The following is a 26,019-nucleotide window of genomic DNA, read 5'->3' on the forward strand; positions in this document are numbered from 1 at the left end:
CCTTTCTCCCCACATGAGGAGGGACTAGGACAACTACCAGTGCTACCCGGGAACAAGGCAAAAAAATTCTCAAGTAGCAGCCCACAGGTGCTGTTCTTTAAAAGTTCCTACTATGCATTTCCATGCTTGCCTCCCCTCCCCATCATCAAATTTCTCCTACTGCACATGCAATAGCTGAGGAAGATACCTGCACATTACACACATGAAAAGACTGCAAACAGCTCCCTTTACACAGGTTACAGGCAGTGTTCTCCAGGTCCCAGGTGATTCAACTCCCCTGTATAGTATTTGGCCTTCAATTTCCTCCTTTGTTCAACATAGTCATTATACTTATTGCAGCAAAGAAGTTAAAAGGTCAGAAGTGTATTCTGGGATGACCATAATTTATATCAGAGTAATTGCTTATGTGGAATACTAGTTAGATCTCTAATGTGGAGTCAGCCTAAAAGAACTGGGTCAGACAAGATCTGGAAAAAGATACCCAGGAAACATTTTGCGAGGATAAATTGAATAAAAATCTTAAACCTTTACAGTAATGCTACAGTCAGCACTTCGTAGAAGGTATTTTAGAATAGAAAGAGGTAAACTTAAAGATAGCACAATATTAATTTTCCTCCTATGTCCCAGTTTACCTCTCAGCTATTCTCAGGTTTTCAGTAAAAATGCTAATCTGCCAATATTGGCAAGTCTTGTAAAAATATATTGGGTTGTATTAGCTTCCAATGAAACAGAAGCTGGTGCATAACTAAGCTTGATAACACACTTGATTCACTTGTCCTAATTAATTTTTAGGATTTGTGGCCTCAGTGAGAACCACTCCTTGAAAAATAGTCAAGGCTAGATACTCAAAAGTTTACAGAATTTCAACATCTTCCCAGCCTGAAAACTTTGGAGACTGAGATCACAAACAGCAAGGCCCCTGGCTCCCGGCTCCTTTCTGTCTGTTCGGGTTTGTAGTGCTAGAAGTACTGAAGCCTTAGGAAACTCAGAACTTGAACTGTCAATTTATTGAAATACCAAGCTTCACCTGCCCCCCTTTCCCCCATCAGTCTTGCTGTAACTAAACTTTCCCTATTGTACATGATAAGATGTATTTGGAATGGCTGTTGTGAAAGACTTCCTCATACACTGCCTGGTTCTGTACAGAAAGAATGTGTATCGTTCAGTTTCAAATATTTCCAAAGAAGATTAAGCTAAACTATGCATGGGTTTAGCTCTTACTGTGTTTTAAGATTTATCCCCCAGTAAATTCTACTACAACTTCAGGAATATATACCCTCTGAGGCTAGGAAACAAGTTTTCATTTTGTAAAACGTAATTTTGGCCCTCAAAAAAAGTAAATATTCCCCTGAAGTTATGATGCAACTACCTTTTTCAGGATCACCTCAAATGAAAGTATTTCCCAAATAAAGGCTTTCAGCTGCACAGTCAATTCACTCCTCAGTGTGCTACATGACTTCACCTTTTGTCCTTTACGTTATCCCTTGCTTATCGTCATCACACCAGTTTCTCGTCACTAATACTTGTGTACGTATCGTGCATGTTTTAACACAGCCAAGAACCAGTAAGGTGTTACGCAGACACTAACACAGACTGCAGGCTTGCAGACACCATGCTTTCCTAATTGCCCGTTCAGCCAGTGCGTATTCCCCATGCCCAGAGATGCTCCATTGCAGAAAGGAAAGGTGCACAATGTGACAGTGCTGCTGGAGCGCACTTCTGTTTGAGGGGCAGCATTCTTTACAGAAAAGAAAACATAAAGAGGTATTTTGTTGCCACCTATGGCCAGATGTACCTCCCATGCTACCTCCCAATCACATATAACCAGCTACATGTTGCAATTGTCCATTAAGTAGAGGACCTGCAACTTGCAAAGTGCCACCAGCAGCAGGTCCCAACATTGTTTCTGTTGTCCAAGGAAACATGCAACTGCTGGTTTAGCTCCAACTGCAGAGAACAAGGTGGGGGTTGACACCTTTTGAAGCAAGCTTCATAAGGAAAGACAGACATAATTAGACTTTCAACACTTTTCCCCAATACATACAGACCTAAAAAATTCCAGCTCTGTCTGATGAGCTGTTCTGGGAAGTGCTCAGTGCAGAACTGAGAAAAATTGCACAGAACCCTTTTTTGGAAGCTTATGACAAGTTAAAAAAAACAAGCAAATCTCCATATTCAGTCATATCCTTTGTAGGAGCACAGCTTCCGCTGGTTTAATATGGTATTGCTGACTTAAGCCACCTGAAAATTTATGCCCTCATTTTAAAGGTATACTCTTCCAGTTTGTTAATGAAATCATTGAAAATCTTACCCCATTAGTTTAAGAGGCTTCAAGTACGGGAACTTTAAAGAGTTTATAAACATTTGGAAGCATGCAGATAATAATTTAAGTTTGCAACTTACAAATTAGTTTGAACTGACCATTATTCATTTACTGCCTGACATGTTGCATCCTGTAAGAATTTTTATTTTATATTCAAATCTACACAGATTAAACTTACCAAAGAAGGGATTCATATTGGACAAAATATTGGACAAAATATCCTTTCTTATTAGAAACAGTCACATATCCAACTAACAGAGGTCATGTTTCCACCAAAAATATTCTCTCCCAGATATTTTTGCTAATCTTCACAAGTAGCTCCAATACTTTTTGATTTGTGGATCTCTACAAATTTAGAGATGGACAGCTGAACGGTAATGGAAGCCTACTGAAAATAGACTTCTTTTTCTTGATTATTTTTTGCAGTCATTGGCAGTAGTCCACAGACCCCACAAAGGCTACAGTTAAAGGAGTGCAGAGGAAAAGAAATCCGTTTCCCAAAATAAGCCTTGAAATATTACTTTTCAAATTATTTCATCAAGAACTACGTGTCTTGTGTTTTTGGCTTCAGCAAAACTTTGGAATAATTGCACTTCGATCTTTCCATTTTACACATCTACCTCGTTTACATTGTTTTCAAGGAAGAAAAAGATGGAAGCCAGCCACAGTATCCAGTGCTTTTCCATTTATCACACCAAATCAACAGTTTATGAATCCACCTTAGCTAGATTTATAGACCACTATCATAATGCAGACTTTTTAAAACAGTTTAGCATAAATCACACTGATTTAAATCTCTCTGGGTTTTATTTCTTAACATGAATTTAAAGTTCTGTTAACCAAGAGCTTAAAAGTTCATTTTTTCTTCCTAAGACTGACAACAATGGCAAATACCATCTGTTCAACTGTAGTTCAGGAATTTTTAAAGTATCTCTCAATAAGAAAAGGGAAAAAAGCCCTTCAAATATGATTGCCATACAGTTTCTTCAGAAATACCTCAAATATTACCGCCATTGCATTCCGTCATATATCGATCTCTGCTAGAAGCCTTTGTGAAACTACCTCCAAAATAGATTTTACAAACCAACATCTATCACACAGAAAACCATGAAAGACATATCACAGACTATTTTAACTTGGTTTCACCAACCCATATTTGCAAGCTCCACTTATAACCAAGAAATTCAACCCAATTACTGCAATTTTGCAACCCAGCACAGAGCAGAGTGAGGTCATCCAGTTACAGCCAGAGTTTTATTGCATTTCAAACAACCAGCTGTAAGAAAAAAAAAAAAAACCACAAAGTTATGAGGGAAACATTCATTGCTTCATCTGTGTTTGTAAGCTTTTGTGATACACCCGCATCACCTTTTCAGTTCTCTATTACAAAAGTGGGGTTTATTATCTTTTAAGGAATAAAAGATTATGTTTCCTTAGTCTCTTGATTTCAGAAGCTGGGGTTTTAAGGGAAAAAAAACCAAATATCTTAAAAGTCAATAAAAATGCCACAGGTCATCAAATCCTTGTAAGCTGATAATGGTCAGACACACATGCAGCACATACATAAACATGTAGACACATGTAGTATTTATAAGCATGTGCGTATTTCAGCGAGAGGAGAACCTACTCAAGTTTGAAAGCAAGAAGAAATCAGTCTCCAGACAAGTAGAGTCCAATTTTTCTCACCTATTTTACTTACTCTAATCTGCTAGCAAATGATTGATGAATGAATGCTGATCAGAAAACACCACAATCAATATTTACATTTGATGGAAATTTTCTTCAAATTAAGTGAGTGTCACACTTCATTTTAATTGTCCTAAGATATTTACCTTACTGCTACTTCCCTATACATAAAATGTAATTTTTAATAATTATTTTTAGGAAAGCAGACAAGTACTGTCCATATTTGGGATACACAACTTCAAGTGATTAGTCCAGTTTGACAGAATGAGTACAGCTGATACCTTGGGAAACCGCAGTATTGCTTGTCTTGCTTGTCTTTACTATGCTCATAGTGTTTAACCAGTGACAGACAGGAATCGTGAGGACAGGATGGAAGACAGTGCAAAAAAAAAAAAAACTAACCAGAAAAACAGGCTGCTTCATTACAGGTCTTTTGAAAGTCAACATAGTGAAGAACTACCATGCTTAAATCTGTAAGATAGCCATCTTTGTCAACACTTCACTTAACAGTTTTAAGCCGAATTAATTGAAAAGCACTTTGAAAAGAACAAAAAACACCAAGAATTGTTGTATTACTCAGTGAAAGCAGTTATACCATAGGAAGCCATAAGGTGTAAGAGGTTAAATCAAACATTCCTCCTGTTTGGATAAAGGCAACTATTAGTGGTAGAACATTAAAAGCTTTGAAAGAACAGTTTACATTTATACCAAAACACACAAACGATGAAAACCTGATTTCACTAGGATACGCTGCAAATCTCACATTGATTTAACCAGGGTCAAGATTTCACGTACAAAGACCAAACGTCTAAATAGCAGCATTAACTTCTAGGAAACTGCAATTCCATACAGAACCATCTTTACAATCAATACAAGAAGTCACATCAAAATGAATTGTAATTCAGCATATACACTTCTAATATCCAATTCCAAAAAATGCTTTTAGGTAATAGGCAAAATCCTCTTTCATACTCCAATAGTCCTAAACAATGTATTGGTCAACTTGCACTCCAGCTGAATGATCTTGAGGCTACTCAGTCCCATAAGGACGAGGGGAAACCCTGAGGATGCTCGTCCCATAGGACAAAAGGAAATGGCCTCAAGCTGCATCAGGGGAGGTTTAGATTGGATATTAGGAAAAATTTCTTCACTGAAAGAGTTGTCAGGCACTGGAACAGGCTGCCCCAGAGACGTGGTGGAGTCACCATCCCTGGAGGCGTTCAAAAAAAAAAAACCGTGTAGTCACGCGCTTCAGGGTATGGTTTAAGAGGCATGGGGTTGTTGAGTTGATGGTTGGACTTGATGATCTTAGAGGTCTTTTCAAGCCTTAATGATTCTATGACAAGGGCCAAAAAAAAAACCCCACCCACACCATGTTTTCAGTCTGCTTCATTGCTGCCAAGCGTGAACATGTCATACAGACGTTAACTATACCAAAAAGCCAAAAGTAGGGATATTTTGCCACCAAGCAACAGAACTTAAAAGACTGTTATATAAACCCCATCAATTTCTGAAAAGACAGATTTGACGAATCATCCATCTCCCACATTAAGTAGGATTTCAGGGGGTGGGCGAAGAGGCAAATACCATATAGATTCAATGTGTTTTAAACACTGAATTTTGTTTTTTAAATGCCAGTTTTTAAGAATGACAAATGTCAAATTAACTGATGTAGTTAGAGATACATATCCACATTCTTCTGACTGGAGCATTTATGGTGACTTTATCAAGAAGTTGGTTGTAGTTTTGATGCCAGACTATAATGCATAATGTTTTAAGAGCTTAGTCTTAATAACTCACTTCCCTACTCAACAGCTATAAGCAGTCATCATATTACTTTCTATTGGAAGACATATAGCACCAAATAGGAATTCATTTAGAATCAACTCTCCTAAACTACACCTTAGAAATCTACACTTAAGCATTTTAAATATATAAATTCCCCTCATTAATCTAGTCTATATAGTAAATTTGTAGTTCTTAAAGGAAAACAAAACACTGAAGCATTACAGGCATCCTATGGAAGTCTGCTCAAAGCCCTACAGCAGATGTGCACAATTCTGTTTAACTAGATATAGCTGTTAGCATGTTTAAATACCCTGATTAATACAAAACTAAAACCAGAAGTTCTCACTCTACAGTTTTGCAGTAATTCAGAAGTCAAATCATGAACAGAGTTCACGAAGATGTGAACAACATGGAAATGAAGGCTCAGTTTCTTTCAACAGGAGGGTTTACTCGGAAGAATTAATTGCATCACAGCATGCTCAGCAAGTCCGCCCATCCTATTCAAGGATTTTGGCACACTCCAATCTTACACTGCAACCTCATGAGACGTGGAACGCAAAACAAATTGTGAAGTTTTCTTTCAGATTCGTATCATTTCTTATACTCCACAGTTAAGCATGTAGGCACATATGTATAAAAAAATCTGTCTAGAATAAAAATAAAGCATACATATATGGCTTTATATACGTATGTTTTCCTGAACGCTACATAAGTCATACACCAGACATCCTGCTACGCTGTTCTGCAAGAAGTAACTTGGCATACAGGGAAGTGTATGACACTGCAGAAACCACTTTATACATTACATCGTAAAGTGACAGACAAGTAACCCTGCCTCTACGTACAGTGACAGATTTAACAACTCTTCAAATCACACCAAGTGTCTCTTGCAAAATTCCTTCTAACTTATTTTTACAAACACCCTTTCATGACAACATTTCTATTTTTAAATCATCACAACATACTTAAACTCACAGACAAAAGTCTAACAGGGTCAAACCACAAACTCTAGTCAGACAATATTTTCTTTTTGCTATAACAAATACCTTTCTCAAGTTTAACATTAGGCTTCTTTATCCCACTTCTAGCTCTTTTCAAACTGTCTTCTCTTTTTACCCTTATTACTTTGACTGCTTTTCAAGTTTATCAACAAGGTTCACCTGTTCTATGATTCTGAGGTTTAACAGACTCAGATTCCAGATTCCTAATCACCCTCCTCTCTACCTCACCTGCAACTATCAAAGGTAGCCATATAGCATTTACAGTGGGTTTGCCAGCATGCTACTTAAAACCTATATTTGTGGAAAGGAAATAAAGTGTGCCAAGTCCCAAATAAGCTAGGAATGTTCTTTAAAATTCAGCATAAAACCCATAACAAAACACCACAATTGCGTTCAGCAAGTAAGTCAATTTCGTAAATCACAAACCCCCCCATCCTCCTCCCCATTTACTGGGCTGTCTGGCAAAGAGCTCAGGAAAAGTCACCCTGCAGGAGAACAAGGGACAGTTGAAGCTGTTATTCCTGTCTTTGACAATGGCCAACTGCAGGACTTATGGAAAAGAAAAAAAACCACACATACAACACAGCTCCTGGACAGTGTCCCAGCCTCCAGCATTAGGTTGCATAAGACCACTTCAACAAGAGGTTGTGCCTTTGTATTTTATGCACATGTTGGATTTTTTTTTTTCTTTCATGAAACTGTACAGTCATTTGCTGAATCCATCTGGAAGTTTAGCATCTACAACATCAAACAGCTTCGCCTGTAGGATGTTGTGTTGGGAGATGAGCTAAGTAAAGTTGCTTGTTTGTTTGGTATCAAAGATGTGAACAGTCTATATGATTGAGTCAAGCACCTACTGCTAGACTGAATCAGTGGACTACTCTAGAGAATAGCAGAAGACAAGATACTACTTTGCACAGCTGACGAACACTATACCACCTTCTGAGGACAGAAGCTTATCTAGAAGAACACATAAATGAGTATGGAAATATCCCTAAGAGGGATGGGTGCAGCGGCTGCGACTGAAGGAAGGCTCTCTGTAGAGAGGCCAAGGAATGGTACAAGACGCCTGAAGAAGCATCTCGTGTGATAAAACATTTTATTGAGATGTCCATATTGCCTCCAGCTCTTTCCTTTCTCCACTACCAAGATCAGTACAATGTTTTCTGGGTAGTTTGAAACTCAGGTTTGGGATGATGTTAGGAGGTCATTGCATCCGTTCTCCTCCCTACCTAAAGGTCTGGTCCACTTACACGTGATGATGTCATTCCAAATAGTTCTTACAGCTCTCCAGTGAAAGGCACTGAAAATATCATGAGGAGCTTTTCCTGAAGTCTACCCTGAAGTCTTTTCTGTTGCTCTTTACTTTATGTCCTACCCACAGAGAGTATGGAGAATATAATTTTCTCCTCTGATTTGCAGGAGCTTTTTATATACCTGAGAACTGTTTGCATATTCCTCAATTCTTCGTTCAGCTAACTACAACTCCTTCAGCACATCAGGTCACTTTTTCTAGACTTGCCAGTCTCGCTGTGCTCTGTTGAAACCAACTCCAGCTGGTCCAGATTCTACGTGAAGTGCAACATCCAAAACCAAGGATTTTTCTCCAGCTGAATCATGAATAAGGAATGTATCTTCCAACTCTGTTACCATCCTCTAAAGTATCTAGTTAAAACTGATTGCAACTTATGTAAAGATTTTTTTTCCCCGTTCATTTTTGTTTAATAAATTAAACGACATAAGACATTAGGGAGACTGAGAAACTGCCATTTGAGCACAATCACTAGGAAAGCCAGAGGTAAGTCAAAGATCCCTTTGCATGTATCCCCTACCTGTTATTTTCAGACTGCTCTTTTTTAAAGGATACCAGAAGAGAAAAAAAGTCTCTGAGAAGAGTTACACTTTAGTTTAGGGTCCAATCCAGAACAAACAAACTGTAAGTCTGAGCCAGGCCAAATCTCACTGCTATGAGGTTTTAAAATGTGTCTTAAAATTACACAATGGTAAGGAACATTAAACATATTTTGAATTTCAAGACTTGATTATTTGCTATATTTGCAAAAATAGGCTATGGACAATAGAGAACTACTCTTGACACTAGCAATTAACTTGCTATAGAAACAATGCATTTCATCTTTCATTTTCCCATTACTTATTTCACAGTAGGGAAGTGCTCTCTACTAAACGAAGTGCTAGCTACACCACTCAGACACTCTATAGGAACCAGGCAAGCTATTTTCCACCTTTTAATACAACCTTCTTGGAAACAAAAGAAACAGAAACAAAACACTTCAAGGCAACTGGGCCAAAAGGAGGATGGAGAAGAGGTCAAGAATATATGTACAAAGGGAGGAAAGGAAGTGTATTTGACACTGGAATTAGAGCCTTGAAATTACTTTCCTAAAACGTCCTGCCAATCCGACACACAGAAAGTATATGAGAAAATTTACCCTCTAACATTTTTATCAGATATTAAATAATACTGATATGAATCTATATTTTCAAGAGCCCTACGTATAAGCTCTATTTTATAACACACACCAAGCTATAACTACATAAAACTAGTAATTTGCACTCCGCTTTTTTTAATGCCTAATGGATGCATAGGAGTACTAGATCATCAATAATTTTTCCCAGTTAAACTGTAAATCAAAACAAGGTGACAGTGCCTCTGAGAGCTTCTAATCAGCTTTCACACCCTTCTCCAAATTTTTAAAAGGTAGAGAAAGAAAACTGAGACCACATTCATGTGTGCGATTTGGCCATGAGAAAGTCTATCCACATACAGATGCTGCCTTCTAACTGCAAGGGCTGTCACTTCAAGGAGAAAAAAAGTGATGAAACTAGGACTCCACACTGCTCTCATACTACTTAGCATTTGATGACAAAAGACATCCCTTCCAAGGTGTCCTCTAAGTGGCACACACTTTGCTTACAATTGAAATATGCTTTGAAATCTCTGACACTCTTAGGTTCCCAGTTTTGGTAGCCTTCCAAATAATACAATTAAAACTAGTAACAATACGATTATGGCTGGCAAACATTCTCTAGCTTCGTAATGACAACTTAAATATAGTTGTCAGTCTTCTGTGCTGAAATACCTGAATACTAAAGCGGTTATCAAATACTCTGATTTTTGTCTTTTGAGACCTCTGCATCATTTCATTATCTTGACACCCAGACTTCATAATCAGACGAATCTTTTATCCTATGAGACGGAAGAGTAAGTTTTCATGAGTCACTTCTCAATCAAAACACTTAAAAAAAAAAAAAAAAAGAAGGGGAGGGGGGAGTATTCCTGGAACAAAATATTCCTATATCCATTTATTGATGAGAAAATGTGAATATGAAACCATTTGCATATCTTTTCCAGGGTTTCTTGGAGAGCTACTGAAAGCATCAGCAACAGAAAGGTTGCTTCATCCCCCAACTTCTGACCTGAGCAGTGTGCCAAACATCACTTCTCATGTATTTTGGATGAGGATAAAAAGGGGTTTTTTAAATCATTCTCATTTGAACCAATATAGAAAAGTATTTCATTATTATTTACTGTAAAGAAAACTTACAAGTAACCATAGTGTGATGCAGAAAAAAAAAATCAGACACTGGGATCTGTCTAACATGTTCTCCAAGATTTTCCTTAGATTTCTTCCCACCAGGCTTTAAGCTTTCTTTCACACAGAATATGCTTGCTCTGTGTCTCTCTGGGTTAGTTGTTTTCCTACTGCTGATAGTCATATCAGATGTATCCACATAATAGACTTGCCAAGTGGGACTGAATGTTCCATTGATTTGGAAATGTCCTGAATGACTAAGACTTCAAGTTTTGCCCATGTAATTAGATTAATTGGAATCAAATATTCTTAGTTATTCAGATCATTGAGATGCTTTCGGCTGTACTTAAAAATTAAGATTAAAATTAATTTTATGTAAATATGAAGTTCAAATACAGTCCTACTTGAAAGGTTGACTAATTGGGTCTCACAAGGAATTTGGATATGGCAACCTTTTTAAGACTCCACCAAGTAGCTTAATAGTAAATAGTAGAATAAGATAATAAATAATTTACGGGATCAGCCTTATGCATAGATTTGTGGAGAGACAGAGAAAGTTAAATGCTGCAGGTAGTATTTCTCCCTGCCTGCAACAACATGCACCAATGAATTTTGAACGTGCTGGGAAAGAAATAACCTTACCCTTCAGCATGTTCTATTTTACATAACCAAAGACTATGAGAGACCGTCCACACAGTGCCCAGACATCATTAATGCATTTCCAATAATCCAGAAAGTGTGCCTCTCTGTCTTATCGAACAAAGCTGTCTGTAAATACTTTAAGAAACCATTTTTTTGTCCAAAATGGTGATTTTATTGGAACCTATGATAAAGATCCCAGGGTCAACAACTTGTTAGAAAGCTAACAAAGCCACAAATTGCATATGAATGTTTAACATGCACTGATCACTGACTAAACATTCTGGCATTACCTCTTATACTTGTTTTCCCATAGAAAACTTTTGAGAGTCTTGGTTTTTTCCTTTCTATGGAGAATAAACAATTTTTGCAGCCTGGAGATATTTTTGTGAAAAAAATTATTTTCTAAGTGAATGGTGAGAACCAGGACTGTTTTTCTGTAAACCTTCTCCCCATCCTCAAAAACATGTAGAGAAAGTGAGGGGGTTGGGGGGTGTTTTTAAAACGAGGAGCAGCAGAGCACAACGAAGTAGATGAGATTTGAGATAGTTATCTTAGACTGTCTTTGCTACTCATCCTTCAAAGGATGCTTAAAGCACCAGAGGAGCTTTGTGCACACTACATCCTACCTGCATCTCCAACCAGAAAGCACCCATCTTCAAGCTAAAAGTCAAGTTTATGGTTACAGTACCAAGCTCCTCAACTGGGTGTGAGATACCTACAAAATACCTTTTGAATTAGAATTTTCATCCTATAGAAAATACAGAGCAAGGAGAAAGCAGCACCAGATTATTATTGAAATAAACTCTTTATTCTTTCCTCTACTGATCAGGTGCGGGGAGGAGGGGTGTGGGAAAAACAGAAAGGAAGAGTCCACAGAGGACAGTATATCAGATATTAACTGCATGCGGTGCCACGATATGTTAATCCGTTTATTAATCCTACATTATAGTCTTTGATATCTATTGTTAAGAAATAAGATATGTAAAATAAGTGAAAACTTAAAACACGAATATAAATACCCTTAAAACGTCTATTTTTAAATACTAAAAGCTAGGAAATTGTAGCTACTGTTATCCATATATGCTCTTTGCAGCCCTCCAGTGGTCAAATACAAAGCCGAACACAAGAAGAAAACGACTCCGATTTGCCTGATGTACTAACTGCAGCATTTAAAAATACATCTCCCACGAACTAAAGACTCGTACGCTTGTCTAAAGAAAAGATCCATCTAAAAGAGATAATTACCTTAAAATACGGAAGAACATAAACAAGAGGAAAATCATTTCCCTCCACCAAAATATTCCATGTTACTTCTTATATCACACAGTTAATCTGCCCAGAAAACCCTGTATCCCGCCAGGACCTACCTTAGGTTAGTAACAAAAGTGGCAGTTCGCTTCCTATTGTTACTTTCTACTATTCTTACAGGTTAGTCTAAGGAAAGCTAAAGCAATGTTTGCCGGAAAGAATCACTTTCCCCTCAAAGTTAGGACTCATGCAGTAATTTTATAAGAAAACAAACAAACAAACCAACGAACGCCAAACAAACGCTGAAGTTTTCCCTTTTCTCTCTTACACTCTCGCACAAGTAAAATAAAAGGTAAAACCTCATATAAAAGTAAAAAGGTTAGAACTGTTTTTAAATAATGTAAAATACACTGATGCAGACTTCTCAAAACTAAGTTCTTAAAACTTGGGGCTAGAAAGTCAGACCAGACCTGCCAGAAAACATGACTACAGGAAAAGAAAACAGCCAAAGGAAAGAAGACCCCGACACCGGGGAGACCAGCGCCTTTCGGAGCGGGCCACGCTCCGTTCGGAGCCGGCGGACGGCCAGAGCCCCCCGGCACGGGCAGCGCTGCAGAACAGCAAGTTTCAATAAACCTGCGACAACCTGCGCTCCCTCCCCGGCAGCGGGGTGAAGGGGGGAGGGCAGACACCGCCTTGAGGATGCTCGGGATGGCCCGGCGTCACGGCCTCCCGGAAAGCTTGGCAGTTACCATCTTCTTCTCCCGTCAGCCCTTCCCGAGCCTTCCCTGGGAAGGGGGAAACCCCAGTTTACGCGCGATCCGCCAAGGAGTCCGGGCTCCCGGGGCGGTCCCGCAGCGCCGGGAGCGGCGCCTCCCGCTCCGCTCGGCCGCTCCCACGCCCCGCTCCCCGCCGCGGGGCACGCCCCGCCCGGAAAAGTGCCGGGCAACGAGTTGTCGGGAACCCGCGGCCGCCCGCCGGGGAAGCGGCCCGGGGGCAGCCCTCTGCCCCCCAAACTTAGCGCTCCGCCGCCCCCGCCGGGAGGGGCGCGCTGCCCTCCGCGCCCCACGCCGCGGGGTGACCGCCCCGGCCCCGCAGCAAAGCGGCGACCCGGCCCCGCTTCCCCGCCGCGGGCTCGGGCGCCGCCGTCACCCCGCGCCGCCCGGGGGCTGCCGGGCAGCGGCACCGCGCCCCCGCCCCGCCGCTCCCGCTCGCCCCGGGGCCGCCGCCCGCGCTACCTGCCTTTGGCGGCGAGCGGGCTGCCCAGCCCCGCCAGCAGCAGCAGCAGCAGCGCCAGCAGCAGCGCCGCCGGCCCCCAGCAGCAGCAGCGCCGCCGCATCCCCGCCGCGGCGCCGGCCCTCCGTGCGCCACACGCCGCCCTGCGCGGCAGCTCCGGCGGCGGCGGCTGTCTGCGGGGCGAGGCGGGGCGAGGCGAGGCGGGGGCTGCCGCCGCTCCGTCACTCGCCCTCCCTGCCGGCACCGGGGCGGCTCCGGCTCCCACCCCGGGACCGCGGCGACGTCACGGGGAGGGGATACATGAATATTCATGAGCCAGGACGGGGGGGGCGCTCCGGACCCTGCCGAGGCTGGGCGGGGGGCGGGGCCGCGCACCTGCTCGTGCAGGTGTCACACACACACCCCCACACACACCACCCCGCGGGCGCGACGCCGGGTGGGAGCGGGAAAGGGGACGGTGGGCCGGGTTAGGGGTGAGTGGGATGGGAGCAAGGGAGGGGGGAGCGGCAGGCAACGAGAGGTGGGACAGAGGGGAAGAAAACGAGGCTTTGGTGGAGGATGCGGAGGGCACAAGGGCAGGACGACATAGAGATGGAGGCTGGAAGAAAGGAACAGGCCAGAGAACAGTTGAGTAAATTTGGAGGAGAAATAGGAGACCTTGGAAACCCGAGGTGGGAGGAACGCTTAGGAAGAGAACATGAAATGATTTTGTTGGGGGGAAGAGGACAAATTGCAAAGGTTTTGGTGAAGTGGAGAAATGAACAAGGAACAGACAAGACTTCAAACCTTAGAAATGGCAGCTGTGCCAGCGAGGCTTGGAGCGGTGCAGAAGGGGCACGGGATGAGGCTGTGAGGGAAGGAAAGCTGTGTGGTGGGGTCTCAGAAATTATGCCCAGGTGAGACTCGTATTCAGCACTGCAGCCACCAGAGCTAGTCTGGAAGGAAAGTGCCAGCAAATGTGAGGACGCTCACTGTAAAAGTATAAACTACACTAGCTGTTAGACATTAGCTACATACAAGCTGTGAGAGCTACAAGGAACTATTGCAGGGTAGCTTACGCCCTGCAAAGTCCTCTCCCTGCCTCAAATGTTGTCTTATTTGTGCTCTATCCCATAAATTGCTCATCAAAGCTACCCAACCCTGGAAAGCAAGTATTCACAACACAATCACAACTCTAACATATGCTTGTGTGGTGGGTTGACTCTGGCTGGACACCAGGTGCCCACCAAAGCCATTCTGTCACTCCACTCCTCAGCTGGACAGGGGAGACAAAATAGGAGAGACTTGTGGGTCGAGGTAAGGACAGGGAGAGATCACTCACCAATTGCCCTCAAAGGCAAAACAGACTCAACTTGGGGAAATTAGTTTAATTTATTACCAGTCAAATCAGAGTAGGATAATGGAAAACAAAACCAAATCTCAGAAAACACCTTCCCCCCACCCCTCCTCCCTTCTTCCTGGGCTCAACCTCACTGCCAATTTTCTCTGCCTCCTCCCACCCAAGCGGTGCAGGGGAATGGGGCTTGTGGTCACTTCATCACACATTATCTCCATCGCTCCTTCCTCCTCAGGGGAAGGACTCCTCACACTCTTCCCCTGCTCCAGTGTGGGGTCCTTCCCACAGGCTGCACTTCATTAACTGCTCCAGCGTGGGCCCTTTTCATGGGGTTACAAGTCCTGCCAGCAAACCTGCTCCAGTATTGGCTCCTCTTTCCACGTATCCACAGGTCCTGACAGGAGCCTGCTCCAGTGTGGGCTTCCCACGGGGTCACAGCCTCCTTCAGGCACATCCACCTGCTCTGCCATGGGGTCCTCCACGGGCTGCAGGTGGATATCTGCTCCACCGCTAACCTCCCAGGGCTGCAGGGGGACAGCCTGCCTCACCATGGTCTTCACCACAGGCTGCAGGGGGATCTCTGCTTGGGTGCCTGGAGCACCTCCTCCCCTCCTTCTTCACTGACCTTGGTGTCTGCAGGGTTGTTCCTCTCACATATTCTCAATCCTCTCTTTGGCTGCAGTTACGTATGTTTTTTTGTTTCCACTTCTTCAATATGTTATCCCAGAGGTGCTACCACTGTCGCTGAGTGGCTCAGCCTTGGCCGGCAGTGGGTCCACCTTGGAGCCATCTGGCAATGGCTCTATCAGACATGGAGGAAGCTTCTAGCAGCTTCTCACAGAAGCCATCCCTGTAGCCCCCTCCCCCGCTACCAAAACCTTGCCATGCAAACTTAACACAGCTTGTTAGTCACTTGACTTTGTGAGGGTTGTCATTCGGACAGAGAACAAGTTCAGGCTGCTCTAATGAAATGGTAGGAGTGTTAGTTGAATACTGGGTGCCAAAGAGCAAGACTAGGGTCCATCCTACATAACCCCATGTAACACTTACACAGAAGACATCACAGTCATTGGGTAAAATAATTTTGGTTTGGGTCTTTACCATTATTCCTTTCCATTATCTTTCTCTGTATCTATTGCTAGAAGCATGATTCATTCAGCAAATCCCTTTGAGTAGATGGAATGCAAGATTCCCGTCTCCTTCTTCTAACCACACATACTGAAAAAGTGAGATGGGACCACAGAGACAAGAACCCGAGCCCTTTTCCAACCTAAGATACAACACCCCATCTGCTAAAGGAGAAGGCTGGAAATACACATTTACTGTTCTGCTTCATCCAGACAAAAAAAAATTTTCAAGTTATATCAGTTGGGACAAACTCTAATGCTCTTTTTCATTGCTTGTCTAATTAGTTATGGAATCTGTTTTCCTGTAATCTCTACTGTCAACTGGAATAGATCAGGCATAAAGAAAACTCAGGGAAAATCAGCAATAAAATAATTTGGCATACCAAAAAACTACACACAGAAAAAATATTTTTGCCAGTATTCAGTTGTTTCTCATCTTTCTCCAGAAGACGACTTTTTGACGAAGAATTCAGCTATTATAAGTCACTTCTGTTAGTCAGGAGGAAAGTCCTAAACCCCTAGTGTTAAACATTCCAAAACCATGTTTGCTGTGTATGCACAGTAAGGGTTTCCCCACTCACTGTTCAAAAGCACTCTCTGTATGATACGAGGCCTGACCATGCTTCCCGATACACAGCTGGGAGCACACCACTACCCATCCTGTGAAACCAGCCATGTACACCACAGCTGATTTTTTTAAAGGTGCTCTGCTGTGCCAAGTGCCCAAGCATGCATCACCTGGAGGCAAATATTAAGTATAGCGCAGAGAGGTTTAATTATCCACATGAATGGGAAATGCATTAAATGCATGTGGTCCTGGCCAAAATCATCCACATTTACGGCAGTCAGACTGAAAAAGACTGCAAAGGCATAGAAGGAACTTTAAAATCTATAGGATTATAGTTCGCTAATTAAAAAAAAAATGTGGCAAGCAGCATCAGAAATCCATAATGCAACACCCCACTTTCTGAAAGGTTAGAAATACGACCTACGGACTAACACATTGAAATAGCATATATATAAACACACAGCAACATAATTCAGAGGAGGGCAGTTTCATAGAGTGAATTAGCAAGAATTTGAGGAAGCTAAAATTGGAAAATATTGCTTTTTCAGTATTAACCTATTATTAAGAATCCATAATACAACTGATTTGGTGGTGGTATCTAGAAAGCAGGTTTGCAAGGTAGATGCTGTACAGGAAAACGCACCTCTCTTCTCAGCCAACTTGTAGTCTAAATAAATAAGACAGATAACAGAAATGAAAAGGGACAGATGTTAACCCATTCCACAGGCTAGGAGCTCAGGTACAAAAGATGAAGAGATTTCACTGATATATAATGATATATTGGAGTCAGAATCAAAAACTAATTTCAGCTCCGGGACCTTAATCAAAAACTGTTCCCCTTTTTACCTGATTGTATTTTTTTTATTGACATAACAGCCTGGGTGTTCTACAGTCTTCTGGTGATGTCTTCTATAGGTGATGGCTTGTAGACGGATAGAAATATTTACAAACAATAATGATGATGTAGCACTGTGCAGAAATTTAAAGTAAATAACTGCCATTAAGTCTTACATTTTATGCTGCTTTGCCACTGGGTGTGTCCACTATCTTCTACAGCCTTTACCAGGGCTTAAGAAAGCAAATTGAAAATCCTTTACTCATTTTATCCAGTCTGCCTAATTACTGTGCAGTTGAAGGAGTGTATATTTCAATTTTGCTTATATACATTTTTGACAGAACCATTAGAGTAGGGAAATGTATTACTTAGTTCCAAACGGGACATTGCTGAAGGATTACCTCTGACCTGAGATCCATCCATTCACATGTCTAGAACGACCACTTTGTTCTGACATGTTTTATTGGTCTTTTAAAATAGACATTCTAAAACAAGGGGGAAAAGGTCATAGCCATGTATTCACTGAGAATTATTGACACGGACCTGGCACCAGAGGCAGTCAATCAGAAAGATCCACTTGAGTCTAGAGATGTAAAGATTATTTTTATCATAATTTCCCCAGTGTGGATTCAAGATGCTGCTGGAGGAGAGGATTTAACCCTGACAGACAGAGTTTGCCGAAGAAATCTGGGTAGCTCCAAGGTCATGGTCAATCCTACCTCATGATATATCAGGATATTTAGCTGGGAGTTTTAACTATCATGATGATCATATTTTCTGAATAAAAGTTATTAATATCACTGTGAATAGCTAAGTAGCAAAAAAAAAGAGATACTTTAGCAGTAATATTCAGGTACACAGTGGTATTACTCTATTGTTAAGGGTTTCAAACTCCATTAATTAAAAGACAAATTAAGCATCAAAAATAAAGGAAATCATGAAAGAAGATTCTTTTTCAACATTATAAAAGTCACTTTGTGATCCATACAAAATATAAAACATACATAATTCAGATCCTATAGCAAACCCCATTGTAGCACTTGCTATAGGATCAGGGTCTAAGGTTCATGGTTCTTTACTGCTTTATTTTAGGACGTGTTTGCGTAACAGCAAAAGTGTGAAGCATATAATCTGCTTGGGTGTCTAAAGCCTCAACTAAACAATGTTAAACTTCATGTATAGTTAAAAATAACTAAATAAATTCATAAACAAGCCACAGGAATCTAGATCTGATTACATTTAAAAATTTATGTATTACCAAAGAAAATGGCAATATGTTTTCCTGTTGGGAAAACAAAAGAGAAAGGAGCATATAGGCCATTTTAAAGAAGAGAATAGATTTAAAAGACAGCATTGCAGAGCATGCATTTTAATATAATACATAAAAGTCTGGTATTACAATCACAGCACAGAGAAATAAGTACCCACTGCTTCAACAGAATGGAAGTAAAATTTGGTTTTGCTAGTCATATAAAGTAGTGGTTTTTATGTGTGTTAAATGCAGCAGCAATGACGCTGATGTAATTTATGTTTCTTTACAATAATTTGTTTCTTCAACAAGCTTGAACTAGGCCTAGGGCCTTCCTGATTATTTGCTCTTTTGCTCCATGCTTTTAAACTTGCCTTGAATGTTAGAGGACCTGAACAGAATGATGTAGTATTTTGCTACTGCTACCGCAGCTTCCATTGCCTCTCTAGAAGTTTGCAAGCATTTCTCTAGAGGCTTATTCAGGTCAGGAGCTTTTAATAAATAAGCAGGGTGGCCATCAAGCAGAACAGAACAAACAGCCTGAGAAATGAGTATAAATATAAACATTACTTTCCATATATGCCGCAACTGCTAATGTGTTAATTAAACAGAAGAAAATATACTTAAATTATTTATTCTTAATAAATGAACCATCTGAATAACAAATAAATGTGTTCTGTAATCATTGGGAAGTGTTTTAAACAAAAGGCTCTTTTGTAGCAGGAAGACTCACATGGAAGGTGGGGAAAGAACTGTATTTGTTTAACTAGCATTAAGAACCCAACCGAAGCCAAGTAGCTGTAACGTTGGAAATTAACACTGCTGACAGTTGATTGCATTGTCCCTTATAATTTTTGTATAATGTTGTAATTCCTATTTAAGAATGCAGATTGGAACTCTGGAAGTATATGTAACCCTACATTTTCTAATCGGTATAAGGGAAAATGTGCAACTAGTTCCTCAGCTCTGATTTTCAAAGCCTTAACGCTGAAACCCTCTGCTTTTAAACTCAGTGCTTTTGTTATGCTCTTAAATCGCAAAAGACATTGATCTTATTTTGGGGTCCGTAAGAGGCACATGTTTTTAATTGTTATTTCAAAAGCAATATTTGTTTTATAGGTATTATGAACCTTGCTTGTTTTTTATAGTGGGAGACCACTAAACAAAATCATGTTACATGTTAAGTTAATCTCACTTAATCACATCAAAACAGCCCTTCGATGGACACCTGTATAAAAGACTTGTGTTTGGCAGAAAATGAAGATGCTAATTCGGTAGGAGATATGGCTCAGATCAGAGCTAACATACTATTACAGTCATGCTCCTGGGTGTGCTTTGGAATGAATTATATAACAAGTTTTGACAGCACGTTCTCTCTAACAATCCTACAGTACTTTCTGCAAGAGTAGAGATCTTCTACCCAAATTCCTTCCCAGCTAATTAGATACCACCTATCTAACTTCTCCATAAAATCTTAGTTGGACATTGTCCTCTTCCATGTTCACAGACACAATGATTTCATTTGCAACAGTGTGTTGAATCTCTAAAAATGAAAAGAAATAAAAAAGCAGCACTATTCAGGTAATCGACTGATGGCATCCACAGTGGATTGCTTGACTCTGTATTAACCTTTTTATTGTTTTCCTTTTAATGAAAACAAGATTCTTACTCTATTTTAATGTTTACCAATGAGACAACACCTGCTAGGTGTTTGCTTTTTCATTTTCAGTGGTGAGATGAATTACAGAGTACCATTATCCTTCTTTTGTGTTATCTGGTTGGATCTTTCATTTAAGACATTATTTTATGTAATTACATTAGAATTCAGAAGCAGTGATCATGTGGGTTTTTTCATAGCATTAATAAGAATGTCAGCAGAGTATAAGGAAATTCGCAAATCTGCAAATTTTTAGGGAATGTAGCACATGGTTTCAACCTTGACATTGGAAAAAGATGTAGTTAAAGTTACAAATTAACGCATGGAACAGTGAAAAAGTATTTTGCCTATAGCCAAGATGTAATTTCAACAAACTTAAACCAGGAACACAGTGAATAAATACTTTTTTAATTTTGTGAAGTCTGCCTTTGAATTAGTTTTTGATGCCTTTTTCCAAAGGTATCAAAACCACGAGGTGTAAGCCATAATTAAGTGTACTCTCAGATTCTAGCTACCTAGATACAGAGATTAACGCACCCAGCATAACCGCAGTTGAAGCTTCCCACTTCCATTCAGCATAAATTACTTCCTCTTCTAAAAGTGTAGGCAATTCAATCTTACATTACTTTTAAACTGTTGGCTGTTGTTTTCAGGTGAGCTGCTATGTTTTACCTTCAGCTTCCCCTACATGCACACATTTTATTCTTTTGAGAAAGATTTCAATGGAAAAGTTAATGAATCATAAAAACGTAATTCCAAAATACCTAGGATTCTCCCCTATTACTTTTGTGAGAGTGTTCTCAGTGTCATTCCTGTTATTAAAAAAGTAACAACCCTTCTTGTCTCTCCTATTCTGCATTAGTTATTGAGCTCCAGAAGCAGTAAACCAGTTTTTATTTGGCTACTAGTAAGATACTAGATGATCAAAGCTGCCACAGTGGGCCACAGGACCTAAATCAGCACACGAGATAGTGTAGTCTTGCCCCATTATAAAGGTGATAGATCAGCATCTGCACTGTGGCTTGCATCAAACAGAAAATGAAAAGTTAATGTAGGGTGCCTCGCACAAGTGTATAATGCTCTCTTCAGATTATTAGATCATGAAATTGGTGCTGCTGTACAACCCGCTGAACTAAGGCCTTTCTTTGTGACCATTTTTTCTATGCTCAGAGAGGGAAAAACGTGCTCTTCTGGAACACTATGTCAGTTCTTCAGGGGATGAACTTCATGCTTGCTGAACTTGGATGGTAGCACTTTAGATAACTTCAGATATCCAGAGGAAATGAGAACATCAACATGTCATCAGAACTACAGTAGTCTTACTTCTTGGAAGCAAATGCCATCACCTGGAGGCATAGTAGGCAAATTCTTAACCCTTCAAAGCATTTATCTCTTCTTCCTAATATATCTTCTTTCTCATATTACCTGCCTTCAAACCAGCTCATCAGCTAAGTTCCATTCCACAGAACATACATTCTGTAAACAGCATAGTAAAGTTAGAGATGTAAATTGGTACCCCATTGCTAGGTTTATAGCCCATATTAATTCATTATGTTCTCCTTCCAGCTTTGTATAGACTTTAAAGATGATGTAAATTCACGTAGGGACATGAATATGGCTATTTTAATGTGCAGAGGGGGAAGAACAATAAATATCCAAGGTGACCTTTGAAGCCCAACTAAAAATGCAATTTGACAAATTTTTAACAGTACCGAAGAGAAAAATTACAGTATTTCTATCCATCCTGACTGGCCTTTATGAGGCCACTGTAGTTCCCATCAGACTGCATAACAAAATTTCTATAGGATCTGTTTTTCACGCCCTTTGCCTTTTTTATAAGTTTTTCAGTTCTCATGCTTTTTCCTGTGTTCTAGAACTTTTGAATGAATGTTTAGTTTATCTTATTCACCCTCAATATTTTCCATATTAACTTTTCCATTAACCAATACTTGCTGTTCCTACATTCTTCTAATTTCTGTATATTTTCTTAATTCTTTCGGAAGTTCTAGAACAACGTGTCAGACACTAAATTAATGCAAGCGAGCCTAAAATATATGAGGTTTTCCCATTACATTTATAACAAACCTGACTGTTCTAAACTAACACTTAGATAGCTTCTATTTATTTACCAAAGGCTAAGCGCAGCCTCTCTTTACAAATTCACAATCTTCTAAATGAAAAAACACACCTTTCCAGGAAACAAATATTCTAATACAAAAATGCAGTCCAAGCTTGGAATCGCTACATAGCTATTAACGTCCTTGTAACCGTGACATTTCCCGTAGTTTACCAGCTTATCATACCTGACTGAATATCAGAAAACGATTACATGAATAAAGATTTTCCAGTTATAACCATATATGTTATAGTATAACACTATAACATTTCCTTCTCAAGATAAATTTGAACCAGTTACTTTCAATAGCTGTTCTTCATTTTTCTGATTGATGATAATTTTTTATAATTTCCCACCTTGTTCTCCATGCCTGATTTGTCTTGATTAATATAATAATATAATCTAATACTACTTCTATTTTGTCTTCTTCTAATGCAAGTTTCTTGATAGTAATAATTTTAGATTTAATTCTGTTTGATTTGAGCTGCCAAGAGCTCTTGCATTTTGGCTGATCATTTCACAAGACTTGATATTTGCAGGAGCTAATCATTTCAGTAGGAACACAGGTAAAGAGTGCCATCCAGAGACATACGGAGCTCTAGGCATACTGGAAATGAAGAACATGAGTGCTGTGAGTCATAGCACTTGTGGGGCTTTTTCCCCCATCATGGGAAATAATATAATGCAATCTGCATTTTCTCACTTCAAAGACCTACACAGATAATATGCCTGCATCACAAGAAATCAAAGTACCTAGATACTTTTTTCCGGCAGTACCTCACATTGTGCAGTTGCACAGTTCATTATTTCTACTGTTCTAACTGTACTAGCTTCCTTTGCACTAACTGAACTCTTGCATGTAGAAGAGAAACTACAGTGATTTTCGTGGTTCTAAACACAGTGACCATATTACACACAGATGAATGAAAACATGGATTGGAAACAAGTCAGAAAAGCTGTTACTGAAATACAATGTTTCCAAAGATGATAAATAATGGGAAAATTACATCAGAGAGATTCAATGCTGAAATGCATCCACATAGCTATCCACATGAATCTCTGAATTTCAACTTTAACAAAAGTCAGCTGAAACCAAGACAAATTAATTGCAGTCAAGCCTTTCTAAAAAATTAGTTTGAGAGGCCCTGAGTGACTTCAGAGAGAATCACATATACAGGGCAGAGGTAGCAGATTCGTCATTCCCGGAGGTGAGATGAATTCTTAAAAATAGAACCCTATCCATTTGGTTTTCTGAACTAAAGGAAATAAAATTACCAAAGAGTCCAAATCCTAGAACAATTCCAAATGCACTGCTATCCCTTCAGCATAGATTTAGACAAAGCAATATTTTTCTTACTCACGGGAAGCTGTAAGACACCTGAGAACAAATAAGCTACTAATTTAGTCAGAGAAGAGATCTTCAAATCCACAGAGTTCATACTGTTGCTTGATAACTGAAACAGTAGCTATAGCAATATTCCACTTACTTATGTCTTGGCTCTCCATAAAGGCTTAGAGTTTCCAGAAGGACTAACTCTTTAACTGTGAAAATGACAAATATTTTAATTATTCTTAATTTCTCAAAATTATAAGTTTTAGTATATAAATACAACTTAAGCAAGGAACCTTTTCTCACACATGAAGCGATTCAGGGCAAAACATCTCAAAAGAGGCAGAAAGGATTCCCCTACATGTATTCTACAAGTAAAATTTGAAGTGTACCCCAAAACTACCCTGCCTTGTTGACTCAGTGTTGACCAGATAAAGTGGTCATTACCAACAGATGACAGTAACTTGGAGAAATAGTTCACTGAAACACAGTGCATCCTATCAGTCCCATTCTCTATGCTCTTCAGTGCTAGAAAAAGATTATGACCTGCTGCTTGAATGAGGTTACATGACTTACGCCCTTTTCATCCACTCATTTTCTGGCAACACAATATAGGACTCTGGATTAAGTTTATTTATTTATTTCTATAGAATATCATTAGTGAAAATGCTCTGGTTTGTAAAATTACATTTTGCTACACTTTCATGGAGAGTGTTGGTCTTCCGAGTAATTGAGAATTGACTATTTTGAGGATCGTAAACTTCAGTGAAGCTTGTGGTAGGCAATGATTTCAAAATGAACATATTAGCCCACTAAGTGACTCAAATGCTACAATAAATGTATTAGCAAAATTAAAATGAAAAAAAGCAGAGCTTTTTCACAGAGCTACATTTTCTTACTGTCTCATTAAAGTCTTGCTGCAGAGACTGCAAATTTCCCAGTGAAATTTCTCATCACCAGTAAATGGTAGACAAATATTGTTCAGCAGTTGCTCAACAAATGATTGGCATTTGCATTTCATCTGTCACTGGCAATGACAATGTGGCTTCTATGTTTTAGTAACTTAACAGTCTGAAAAGGCTGCAATTCAGTTGTGATACTATGAAAAACTGTTACTGTCATAGAAAAAAAATTGTTACTCTTTAAAGGCTCTTAGATTTTGATATCTACCAATTCATAGATATGGCAAAAATGGGATCAAAATACCAAAACAATTAAGCAGTGTGAAATTGTTTCGGACGCCCATGGACCAATAAAGAATGGCCTGTACCTTGAGTAGATTAAAACTGCCTGTTAGTCACTAGGAATGGTTGCTTTTCCTAAAATGTTTTTTAGTAATCATGTCTAAGCAGAACCATCACCTCTACTAATTTACAGGAAAGCTAAGTGGAAAAGGATGTTAATGAAGCTGAGCCGTCAAAGCATCCCATTTACTTAAGTTCTTTGTAACATAAAGAATTGTGACCTGACAGAGGAAGGAGGCTGCTTTCCATCCAGGTATGGAGACATTGCAGTGCTTGAGAAGTACTATGTGGCGGGGGTGGTAAGTATGGAGACAGATGTTGGCCACCCCGATTTCATTGGTTTCATCTGGACTCACTGGTACAAAACATGTCAGCCAAAACACCTCTCACAAGCTTATCATTTAGTTTAAGTAAATGACATCATATCACATTGTGCCAAGCAAATTGGTTGATTAGAACATTCAAAACAAGTGTTCTGTTTTTTCAGCTGTTCCCACCTTTACTAAATCAATCAAAATAAGTGTGATTTTATTGTGTATTAAGCACATCAAAAGTTTGCTATCAGTCTTTTCCCTTTTTTTTTTTTAAATCCTAAGTGCAGGATCAGCAGCAAACTAGATAATAAAATCATCAAAACAAAACAAAAGATTCTCTGATAAAAAAAGAGCTAAGAATGAAAATGTGTATTTATGTTGCCGCTTTGGTTTGAATCTGGTGCACTTTTCAAGCAAACCAATTGTCCCAACCCACTATGCTTTGCTCACGCTGTGGAGCAACTGCAGAATACATGAGCTGGATCCCTGTCAAGTGACATTAAAGCAGTGGATGTGGTCCACTCGAGCTCTTAACTGTTGTTCAGTCCACAGGACCAGACAAGGGTAAAAGTGAAGACTGAAATTAAATTAATGAAATATGTATAGTGTGGACAAAGGGTTCTCAGCGTCATAGCTTCATTCATTAGACTGCATCCTATTACACAGCACTCCTCACTAGAGTATACAAAGCTTAAGATGAATTTAATGTTATGTAGTTAATTTTACGTATTTCTCTACAAAACAAACACCAATCTGACAAAGATT

At 39.8% G+C, this 26,019-nt stretch overlaps 1 protein-coding gene across 4 annotated transcripts in view; it reads right to left on the minus strand.

Annotated features, from left to right (window-relative positions):
* CLSTN2 (calsyntenin 2) overlaps positions 1–26,019 on the minus strand; it is a 461,620-nt gene that overhangs the window by 417,225 nt on the left and 18,376 nt on the right. Inside the window, exon 2 of one of the 4 annotated variants that reach the window (XM_075099254.1) lies at positions 14,265–14,413. The exons of 2 other annotated variants lie outside the window; for them this stretch is intronic. Coding sequence is in view for 1 of the 2 variants with exons in the window: in XM_075099251.1 (XP_074955352.1) it covers positions 13,485–13,581 (97 nt within the window). In the remaining variant the exon portion in view is untranslated. Of the gene's footprint in view, positions 1–13,484; positions 13,692–14,264; positions 14,414–26,019 lie in introns of those variants that run through there. One more of the 4 variants, XM_075099251.1, reaches the window with a different exon arrangement.

The sequence above is a fragment of the Phalacrocorax aristotelis genome, chromosome 7 (assembly GCF_949628215.1).
Source record: "Phalacrocorax aristotelis chromosome 7, bGulAri2.1, whole genome shotgun sequence".
In the NCBI taxonomy this organism is placed as follows: Eukaryota; Metazoa; Chordata; class Aves; order Suliformes; family Phalacrocoracidae; genus Phalacrocorax; species Phalacrocorax aristotelis.